Raw genomic sequence first — 12,311 nt, 5'->3', positions numbered from 1 at the left:
TGGTGGATGGAAACTGAAAGAAGACCATCATATGTATATGTTTGTGTCTACTTGTCTTGACATTGTATGATAGTTGTAAATGATTGTCACTGTTATATAAGCAGTGTCATTCATTTCCAATATTCTGCAAGAACATACCTGGCCATAGGTAAAGATTACCTTGCTTGGAAACAGGCAAGGGTTCATAACAGGAAGGACACCCAGTCATAGAAAATGAACTCCCTCCAACCCATGCAAGCATTGAAAAGTGGAAGTTAAAATGATGATAGATTGACAGCAATAGTCTTAACTATCATAATATACATTTTAATAAATTGATTAGGACAGTATTTTTAGGAATGAAATCCTTTTCTTATCTCACCACTCACATGTGGGTGAGGCTAGCTGAAATTCATTTTACAAGTGAGACTAACTGAAATTCATCAAGCAACATGTTTTAACTAGAAAGTTCAGGAAACAATGTCTACAAACTTTTAAGCAAAGAAAATCTATGATAACAATAAAGTACTTAAGTTCCCGTATTTCTATAATGAGGTACTGATGGATTTATGGTAATTTTCAGACATTTCTCACTTTCTTCCATTTCCCTGACATAGAAATATGTTCTTGACAAGTGATTCTTCGAAGTGTCAAAGATTCACACTTGAACCTACAAAAGAACAAAAAGATGATGTCGACAAATTTAGTCAAGACTTCATTTTGAATTCAAACCTTTGAGCTGCCTAAATTAAACATTGATTTCAGGAATCTGCACAGAATTTATTGCATGTGTATGCATGAATTTGTATGTGTTTGAACGTTTGTGTGGGTGTGTGTATGTATACTGATATATATTTATATAGATAGAGTGTGTGTGTGCAGGTATGGATATTTGGTAAGAAGCTTGCTTCCTGACCACATAGTTCCAGGTTCTATTCCACTACATGGCATTGTGGGCAAGTATCTACTACTCTGGCCTCGGGCCTACCAAAGCCTTGTGAGTTGATTTGGCAACTGGAAACTGAAAGAGGGCCATCATATATATATATATATATATATTCATATGTAATAGTGCACAAACAATTTACGTATTTATACACGAAAGAGGTGACCTTTAACAGGACACCTTAGATGCTAGAAAGGGCAGTTAAAGACCAAATAACGAATAAGAGCAATTTCAAAGGGAATGAAAATAAAAAATATTTTTGAAGTTACCCTTAGACTCAAGTTTCTGTATCAATGTACAAAAAATATTAATTTGCCATCCATACTTCTTCAGTGAGGGCGCTAAAATTAATGCATATTTATGCAGCAAATAGCACCAAAAATACACGTGCTACATACTTATACATTTTAATTTTCAAATCCACTGTACAAGCACAGTTACATTTGGCAGCAAATAATAATAAAAAATTAAAACTGCGTACCAGAAAAACTCCAAAACTACAAAAATTTTACTTTGAAAATAATAAGAGTAGAAAATTTAGAAAAATGTTCATACCAGTGGCTAGCATGGATAATAAAGTCATTAGACAACATATTTTCATATATAATTGTGTACAAATAATTTTTGTTTTTATACATGAAAGAGGTGACGTTTAGCAGGACACATTACATGCTAGAAAGGGCAGTTGAAGCCCAAACCACAAATAAGAGCAATTTCAAAGGGGTTGAAAATAAAAAATATTTTTGTAGTTAACCTCAGACTCGAGTTTCTGTATCAATGTGCAAAATAGATTAATGTTGTGTGTGTGTGTGTTTGTGCCTGTGTTCCCCCATAATTCATTGGTTCCGCAAAAGAGACCAATAGAATAAGTACCAGGCTTAAAAAAAGAAAGAAAATAAGAACTGGGGGTTGATCCATTTCACTGAAAATTCTTCAAGGCTACAGTTTAACAATTGAAATAAGTTGGTTGTGTGGTAAGAAGCTTGCTTCCCAATCACATGGTTCTGGGTTCAGTCCCACTGCATAGCACCTTGGGCAAGTGTCTTCTACTATAACCTTGGGCTGACCAAAGCCTTGTGAGTGGATTTGGTAGATGGAAACTGAAAGAAGCCCATTGTATATATATATATATATAAATATATTTATTTATGTGTGTGTCTCTGTGTCTGTGTTGTCCCCCAACCATCATTTGACAACCAATGTTGGTGTGTTTACATTCCCGTAACTTAGCAGTTTGGCAAAAGAGGCCAATAGAAAAATTACCAGACTTACAAAGAATAAGTCCTGGGGTGGATTTCTTCAAGCTAAAAGGTGGTGCACCAGCATGGCCACAGTCAAATAGCTGATACAAGTAAAAGAATGTGTGTGTGTATATATAAATAAGTGCAGGCACTGTAGTGTAGTTAAAACGTTATCTTCCCAACCACATAGGTTGGGTTCAGTCCTGTTACATGACACTTTGGGTAAATATCTTCTGCTGTAGACATAGGCTGGTCATTGCTTTATGAGTGAATTTGGTTGATGGAAACTGCAAGAACTCCATTGCGTGTGTTTGTGCATGTATGAATTGATTTTATGACAGGCACTCAGTATTATTATTATCATTCTTGTGCCTATAATAGAAAGGATTATTATTATTATTACTATTATTATTATTATCTTTATTCATCATCTGGAGATGTAGAAATAGAGATATGACTAGAGCGTAGTTATAAATGTAAGTAAACATTTAACACTGACCATGTCTACAAAATGTCTTTTGATTTATTTATTATGAGGACAATATTATTTAATGGATATATAATATTAGTAAAAGCAGCTTTTTCTAACTCATGAAGCTTGGTGCCATCAGGTACTATCTATCCACCTTATTGATCAGTATCATACTAACAAACCCAAAACCACTAATTGCTTCAATAATTTTTGTTGCTGTCATCTCTACCAGAGGTTGAAGATTTCTGTTTGCAAATCTGGCTAATTTGTGTAAAATCTAGGAATTGTTGTCTGAGAGTAACACTAGTATTAATCAGTAGGCATGTTATGACCTTATTTTTTTCACAATTATATTCACTAAATTAGTACTGTTATTAAAGACTGTTTAAATTATATGCCTGTAAACACATTTCTCAAGTTAGAATTCAGTTGGCATACAACACCCAAATTATGACAGCAAGAAGAGAGAAATGTTATTTGCATTATTTAACATTACTATACACAATGTGTACGCCATGTAATTATTATAAGGTTTGTGAGTTGGCAAATTTACTCAAGCACTGGACAAATAAATGTCTTGTAGTATCTGATTGTTTTACTTCACATTCTGTGTTCAAATCTTACAGAAGTCAATTGTATCTTTTGATTGATTTATCAAGTAATCAATAAAATAGTTCCAAATCAAGTAGTTGTTGATCAAAATTATCTATGCCTTCCTTTAAAATTTATGGCCTTGTTCCAAAGTTAAAAAACTCTGTGAAAGTTCTGTTGTCATTGTTAATGTCCCTGTAAAATAATGGGAACTTCTATTTATTTATTGTGAGTAGGTGGGTGTGATATGTAGATGAGTGTGTCCAATCATTCATTTACAAATTTCATTAACAGTAGTGTTGATTGAATTACTAAAATAGACCCTAAATTTAGTTCTACTGATTCCTAAAACACTCATCAGTTTTACTATGTTGCTGTTGCTTATAATTTAAAATAACTTATCCAAAAATAGTGTGGCTGTCTTGTTGAAGGGCATTGTATAGGTACACATATACGTCAATGTATGTAGGTAGCTATCTTAACCATATGAAATGCATTATGTGAGTAAATGTTTGCATTGATACAAGTAGCCAAATAATTTAGGGTATATTTTAGAAATAAATGGTTAGAATATTCGGCTCACAGTCGTGACACTTCATTTTACATTACTCCAGTCGACTCAGCTGGCAAAAATGAGTAGTACCTGTAAATCAAAGGCCCGGCCTTGTCACATTCTGTGTCATGCTGAATCTACATCAGAACTACATTAGGGAGACGTGTGTCTGTGGAGTGCTCAGTCACTTGCATGTTAATTTCACGAGCTGGCTGTTTTGTTGATCAGATCAACTGGAACCCTCATCATCATAACTGAAAAGTACTATTAATGTTAAGATAATCTATTGTTGATTTTTTTAAAAATTATGTTATCTAATGAAGAGCAAAAGTATTTTTAAGGACTGATCAAATTTTGATGTAATAAAATCAAAACTTGATACTGATACTGGTCAAATTTAACAGAAAGACTCCTTGTGAGAAAGATTGAAGATTGCTTTTTGAAGCAGATCATGTATGGGGGTATGCACCACTGCAGTATGTCAGTGCATCTACCATTTGTTGGTATGTGCTCAGGTTGTCTTGGGCAACCCTCCAAGTAGTGTGTCAGTCAGTCCCCATCTCTGCATGATAATTCTTCATTTGTCATGACTATATGGCATGTAGACAACCAACGTGAGCCATCATCCTAGCACACACTTATTTCCTAAACTTTGTTTAATGATGCTGAAGTAGAAAAACAAGAGAATCCACACACACACACATACACCCTTTTTTTCTCTCTCATTGTTGGAAATAAGAATATATAAATTAAAAGTAAATTTGAGAAGCATTCACAAACTATTAAAAAATAGAAAGAAAAAAAACTTTTATTGTAGTCAAAAATAAGCTTACGGTTAGTTAATTTAATCATGTCATATAACAACTTCAGTAATTTAATCTATTTGGGAAAGCTTATTAGCATGAGTGATGTATACACAGGAGTTTATAATTCTTCAAGACTTTTCATTTGGCAAAGCTATATGCTACTAAACTATTATACTAACTTAAGATTGGCAATATTGTGACTAAGTTAATTTACTAAATTACAAACACATACAGATGAATATTTGAAGTGGCCTTGTTATAATGTATAATACTTGTTGAATCACAGCTGGTTGTTCAGTTGTTTAAGAACAGATTTCTCAAACTTTGTTCTGTGAACCTGGCTGACAAATGTGGTACCAACACTTCTATGCTACTATAAGGCAAGAGAAAAGTTGCTTCAATAATAACCTATAAACATTTGAGTCTTGGAATGATATCCTGGACTTGGGTGCCATGTTGTGTCCTTGAGCAAGGTACTTCATTTTATGTTGCTGCAATCTACTCAGCTGAAAATAAGTACCAGCTGAATACTCATGCAACCCTCTCTCTCTTACCAGTTGTTATATCATAGGTGCTCCGCTGAGTTATAGTTATTATGAGCACCTAAAACATTTAGCTAGAACATGGGGCATGTTAGTAGGTCATACTCCCTTACAAGTGACAACTGGTGTTTGTTTGTGTGTATATAGATGCATATGTATATGTACATATACACCCAGAACCATGCTAATGGTTGAGTGAAATTTAGGGTTGCTCAGTTTTCTGTGAATCGATTTTGATACAACTTTTCCCAGTTGGTTTGCACACTATGGCAACACCATTGTTGCATTTTCATTATTCTGTGTAACATTCTTTTTTTTTTTTTTCTTAATTCTTCAGTTTTGAGTTTTTTTATTTCAAATTCTTCAGCCTTTGAATGAAGATAGCCCATCTAGGCATTTTTTTCTTCAGAAAATGAAGAGTAATGATACATATTAAGCATACATTGAATATATATTTAGCAGAAAACCATAATAACATAACATTTATTGACTTAATGAGTTACTTAGCCACATGAGTGCCAAGGAAGAAATAATCTGATTGTGGAACCTCCAAGACAGTGACAGCTAGGGATTTAAGGAATATTGGCTGCAATTTACATGGGAAACCTGGACAAACAAGCAAAGCCATTTCCACTGCCTTCAGACTTACTCATGTACCGAAAACCACCAGAAATCGCATCCTTGGGACCATGGCTTCCATGCGAGAACCCCTGAAACTGCCTCCTCACAGGAGTTTGAGGCTTCAGTAGGCCCAAAAGTACATGACATTAGACTTGAATTGTGTTCTGTTCAATCATGAAACAAGGGCGACCCTTGAGCAATGTTTACAACGTCAGCAACAGGGTGGAAGAGTCATGTTGTGGGCTGGCATCATTGGGGACAGACTTGTTAGCCCAGTCAGGGTGCCTGAGGAGGTTAAAGTGATTGCAGCTGCCTACTGCAAACTCCTGAAGGAGGTCTTGGATCCCTAGCTAGATGACATACTGCTTTCACTTGTAAAGAATCTCATATTTATGAATGACAATGCTCCCTCCCGCTCTGCTAGGACCACCCAAACAATTCTTGGGTCTTATGGCATCTCCAGATCTCAACCCTATCAAAAAACTTTTGTCCATCATTAAACAAGGTGTTTATGCCAATGAACACCAATTTACATTGAAAGATGTCTTATGGGAGACCATCAAAGCTGCAGCAGAAGCAGTCCAGCCTGCAACTATTAAGAAATTGACAAATTCCAAGACTAACAGGGTTTTTGAAGTTATCTATCGAAATGGCACTAATGTGGCTAAATAATTCATTATGTCAATAAATGTTATAATATCATTATTGTTTTCTGTTAAATATATACTCAATGTATGCTCAATGTGTATCATTACCCTTCATTTTCTGAAAAAAATGTCTAGATTGGGTATTTTCATTCAAAAGCTATTAGCGTGGTTCACTCAAAAAGCTGAAAATTCTGAAATTTAAAAAAATGAGGTCGTTACACAGAATAATGAAAACATAACAATGGTGTTGCCATAGTGTGCAAACCAGCTGGGAAAATTCTTATCAAAATTGATTCACAGAAAACCAAGAAATCCTAAATTTCACTCCTAAGCTATTAGCATGTTTCTATGGGTGTGTGTATGTATGTATACATATATGTGTGTGTGTGTGTGTATAATAACTGATGAAGGAAACGAAAGATAGATTTGGCACTAGTCTTTATTCAGTACAACTATCATTTTTCCCCCTCCTGTGACTGTCCTTTGGGGGTGGGATATTAGGCATCTAATTGTGTCACATCTATTGGTGCAGTCTGGGTCACATCAGGTACATGCATACAGAAAGTGGTGTCCCACTAAATATATTGTGTTCTTGAAGGCATGTTGTTGTTACCCACTGTATCTTGTTTATATATATATATATGAAGGCAAGTGGCCTAAGGGTTAGGCATGTTGCATTCATGACCGTTAGATTATGGTTTAGATTTCCAGACCAGATGCATGTTGTGTTCTCAAGCGAAATCCACTCAGCTGTAAATTGGTAACCCTGTGAAAGGCTAGCATTCCAATCAAGGGAATGTTGGCCTGCTCACCTAACCAGCAGGGTTGCATCATTCAAAAGCTAAAATGATGCGAAGTGCATTGTGATTAGTGATGTATAACAACATCTGATAGTCTGGTTGATCCTATGATCATGTGATATATATATATATATATAAGTAATGTTTATCACCACATCAATATGGCTGTTCAACATTACTACCTTCTTTAACCCCAGGAAGAGCCTCCTCCAGCTGGTTATTGATGCAATCTGCACCCAGTATATATTTCAGATTTCATTGATAACCAGCTAGAGGAAGCTCTTCCTGGGGTTAAAAATGGCAGTAATGTCAATCAGCCATACTGATGTGGTGATAAACATTACTTATATAGATATCATATGATCTCAGTATAGTTACTACCTTCATCTCTTATACAGATTTTCTAACTAGCTACTTTGCTTGTTATATCATCATCATTGCCATTTAACAATAGCCTTCCATGCTGGCATGGGTGGGAAACATCTTCATGTCATCATTTTTTTCTTTGCAAAATAGTATCAGCTGGTTGCAAGTCCTTACTGAAAGGTTTTTATTTCGGATTCCTTTTTCCTGGATAGATTATCTCCACTGCAACTGGTGAGCATCATCTACCTTTGACCATATTGAATGGCTATTGATTCACCTGCGTTACTTCACCCCTTGATACTGCATCTTGATTTTCAGCCCACAGGGTATCCAAAAGTCACCCTCCTCACTAAGCAAGCTTGGTGGAATTGTCAGTTTAGTCGTCAGCAATCTGGCATATATGTGTGTGTGTTTGTGTATTACAGTATAATAAATATTATAACCTTTCACAGGCGTAGGAGTGGCTGTGTGGTAAGTAGCTTGCTTACCAACCACATGGTTCCGGGTTCAGTCCCACTGTGTGGCATCTTGGGCAAGTGTCTTCTACTATAGCCTCAGGCCGACCAAAGCCTTGTGAGTGGATTTGGTAGACGGAAACTGAAAGAAGCCCGTCGTATATATGTGTATATACATATATATATATATATATATATATATATATATATGTGTGTGTGTGTGTGTGTGTGTGTGTTTGTATGTCTGTGTTTGTCCCCCTAGCATTGCTTGACAACCGATGCTGGTGAGTTTATGTCCCCGTCACTTAGCGGTTCGGCAAAAGAGACTGATAGAATAAGTACTAGGCTTACAAAGAATAAGTCCCGGGGGCGATTTGCTCGACTAAAAGATGGTGCTCCAGCATGGCCGCAGTCAAATGACTGAAACAAGAAAAAGAGTAAAAAGAGTATAATACTGTAAGTAAATCAGCAAATATATTATGGTAACTGACAGTATTTTACCAGTATTTGAAATGAATTGGCTTAAATTCTAATAATCAATAGGTGTTACTTAGTTGTGCTTAAAGTAACATTCCACTAGTCACTGGGATGATTGTTAAAAGACTATTGGGGTTGGAAAATCCCAGCAGTAAGCACCTGATTCCAACACTCTTGCAACACTTGGAATATCTTCCTTACAGCTATGCAGAAACCTTTCATAATTTTGTTACATTTATATAACTATAGGTCATGAGTGTTGGCTTCAGTTCAACATATATGAAAACTTGCTAAAAGTACATGCATCCATGTTTTGAAAAAATGTTCATTGAATCAAAACTAATACTTGCAATTTAACTTTGTGAAATATTACTTGTTTGTATAGCAGCTAAAGCTCAAAACTTACATTTTAAATGGAAATTTTGGTGGTCATTTTACTTACCTATTCATCTAATACATCAATATATACTATAATTCATGAATCTCATTTCAAGAGTACTAACTACTGCTATCTATCAAACATACATAAAGTTCTATTACTGTCAGTTTACCAGTCTGTACCTTTTTTTAAAAACCATCAAATTTACACCAACTACTTAATATTGAGTTCCTAATAAATCCTTTTCTACACACAAAACAAGGCTACATTCCAGTTACCAGATGGTACTGGAATGTTGTGTTCTTTGTTTCTAACCAGTACTTTTGACCATCTCTGTGTTAGTCCTATAAAATTTAGATTATTTTTCCTTGTTTGGAACTTTATCTGCCACTTGCCAACAGATTATGCTATGGAAACCAAACCAACAGCAGCAGAAGCATTGTTATTTTTATGTTTGTACTTCCATTTTTGCTTTAATGCATATCTACTGACATGGAAGCCTAACTGTCAAAAAGACCTCTATCAAAAGAACTCTTCATGAATGCAACCAATATTTAAGAAACAAAGCAGATGTCAAATCTATTTCAGTTCTTGAAAATGAAACTGTGAAGGTCTAGAAATGATGAATGTGGATTTAGGAACTTGTTTCAAAATTAACTACAAAAAAAAAAAAATCTGATAGAAAAATAGGATAAACTCTAAAATAAAGAATATAAAACTCAACACAGTTGTGTCTTAAATGAAACCTTATGTATATAAAGATATAGATACATATATATATACATTTGTCTGCAAGATATAAATCTCCATGGAGCAACACAGAATGCACCAGCTTTGTGCAATCAATAATTATCCCTTAAAATATGTAGCCAATACTTTCTCTCTCATTTATGAAACAAAATAAAAATATGCTTGTATGCAGATGTGTTTTGTGTGTGTATTGAGAGAGAGATGAGTATTGTTAAAGATTAAATATGTGATAGTGAAGAAATGCAATAGAAGTTATAAAGCTTTTTTGGATAATTGCCAATATTTTTGTAAAACATTAGGGCAGATAGAAATTAATATAACACAGAGGTAACATTAACTGCACATCCAACTAGTCAAATGGTATGGGAAGGCATCTTTCCTCAACATTGACACAACAAAACTGTTATTAGCCATTACAAGGGCAGTTATTATTTTATTCCTTTTCACAATTTTATTTTATTCACTTTTGTGAAAGAAAGAAAGAAAATGATAATAAAATTAAAATAAACTGAATAAAATTTTAAGAAGAAGAAATCCAACTAATTGCTCTTTATTATGTTTATAATGACTTCATTTACTTTTTCTTCCAGGAATACAATAAACAGTTGAGTAGTGGTGCTGTAGCTTATATAAACCTAGATGCTGTGATTAGAGGTGAGTTTGGTTTTGTTTTGTAGATTTGCATTTTTCCTTCTTCCAACCATAGCAGTTGTATTTGCTAAGCAAGTGATTTGTTATGATATCATGTGGTGAAATTGAAATAATTACAATATAATAACACACGTATACTGTTATATTTATTTTTCTTTTTGGAATAAAACAAACAGTGAATCTAACTGTGTATGTGTATTTTTAAACAGCTAACATGTTTCATCTTCCACAAAGTAATTGCTACATTAACAAAGTCTTATGATTATTGTTCTTTGTAATAATTTAATCATTTTGTCAGCAGACTTATTATAAAGAACATCAATAAGACTTCCTGACATGCAAGGAACGATCCTGGGGTACCTACAACAAGCTTCCTAACATCTGGAAAACTGGTATTTTCAAAGTCAACAATGATGACCTGGTCCATGAAAGAAGGAGCTTCAAGTTCATTTTAATAGTACATACATCAGACCTCCTTTCAAGGGTAAAGGGTAAAGGGTAAAGATCTCCTTAGATCATGAATGAAAATGGGATTGCACCTAGAAAGTTACCCTCCAAGGCACAACTCTGGGCAAGGTTGTTCATGGACACTAACTATCCCTTCTCTGACTAAGCTATCTAAAATGTTTAAATATTTAGTAATGTTTGACTTGGGTGACATTTGTAGCAGGTCAAAGAAGCATGTTGAGGCTCTGTGTAGTTCCATGCTGCTACTGTTGTTGTCGTCTGAGAATCCTCAGTAGACTTCAGTTAATGTCAGTTTTATTAACTGAGAAATTGGTCAATATTTTAGTTTAATCATATATTATCTCAATAGTTAAGTCAATGTTTACATAATTAATGTACTGAGCTTTAAAAAAATTCAAATTCAAAGTAATTATGTGATGAAGGAAAATTAGCAAATGTGGAGGATAACTCTAGACATTACTATTTTTTAATCTCACAATGTGAGATATTCAGCAACAGTACTTTGTAGTAAAGATTGTTTGCCAACATAACATGGCAATCTTGGTTTAGGACTAATGTTGCTGTAATTTAGCCCCAGGAGACATCGTCTCCAGCTGGCTATACAACACGATCTGTATCCTTATATTTTCAAACAAGGGAATCTAGCTTCTCCACTCAATATCTGTGTATCGCAATTTCTGGGTTATTTCCTTTCATCAGCACAGAATAATTGTTCTGTGCTGATGAAAGAAAATAACCCAGAAATCGTAATACACAGATATTGTTTTGAGCTGAGTTGGGGTGCTAGATTCCCTTGTTTGAAAATATAAGAACACAGATCGTGTCGTATAGCCAGCTGGAGACGATTTCTCCTGGGACTAAATTACAGCAACATTAGTCCTAAACCAAGACTGCCATGTTATGTTGGCAAACAATCTTTACTACAACTCTAGACATGTTTTGGTCTTATTATGACTTTTACATTGAAGCGTAAACTAAACCATACTTGATGTAATGACAAGAGAATCCCCAAGTAGATATACAATGCTGTACATGAGTGGGAGATTTACTTCAGCGATTTGTTTACTATAATACCTGTTGATAGTGGGGGTGTAAGAGAAAAAGAGGGAGGAGAGAAAGAAAAGAGCTGATGAAAAGGGAATCTTAGGAGCAACATGTTTATAAGAATAAATGTTGTTAATAAGAAGTAATTAGCGAAAAAAGGTGGAGGCTAAAAAGGAGATGAAAGTGGGAGAATGAACAGGTGGAGAGAGTGAATTAGCTAATTATAAATAAGGAGAAAGCAGAGCAAAATAGCACAATTCTTTTTAATGAGAACAAAAATATTTATAATGTAGGTAAATATAATTTTTACAGTTGCTATGGTCAAATATTTTTTTTAAATTTCTCTATTATGCTTAACAACATATTCTAAATGAACTCTTTATCAGGCAGGTGCCATCTCATAAATATCTGATTTGTAAACATTTCTATTTTTCTCTGCCATTAAATATATATTTCTGTGCATTTACTTAGAGATTCATTCACTATCATTTCAGAAAGCTATTGTGTAGTTATTCTTTACTGG

The 12,311-nt window shown here is 34.4% G+C and overlaps 1 protein-coding gene across 18 annotated transcripts in view; it reads left to right on the top strand.

Moving 5' to 3' along the window:
• LOC106868354 (N-acetylated-alpha-linked acidic dipeptidase 2) overlaps positions 1-12,311 on the top strand; it is a 1,035,601-nt gene that overhangs the window by 983,334 nt on the left and 39,956 nt on the right. For all 18 annotated transcript variants that reach the window (XM_052970680.2, XM_052970677.2, XM_089357530.1 and 15 more), the window contains one exon: positions 10,216-10,279. In XM_052970680.2, coding sequence (XP_052826640.1) covers positions 10,216-10,279 — 64 coding nt within the window. The remainder of the gene's footprint in view (positions 1-10,215; positions 10,280-12,311) is intronic.

The sequence above is a fragment of the Octopus bimaculoides genome, chromosome 9 (genome assembly GCF_046866305.1).
Source record: "Octopus bimaculoides isolate indiv1 chromosome 9, ASM4686630v1, whole genome shotgun sequence".
Lineage (NCBI taxonomy): Eukaryota > Metazoa > Mollusca > Cephalopoda > Octopoda > Octopodidae > Octopus > Octopus bimaculoides.
Note: the sequence above shows the minus strand (reverse complement) of the source record. Positions and strands in the feature narration are given on the sequence as shown.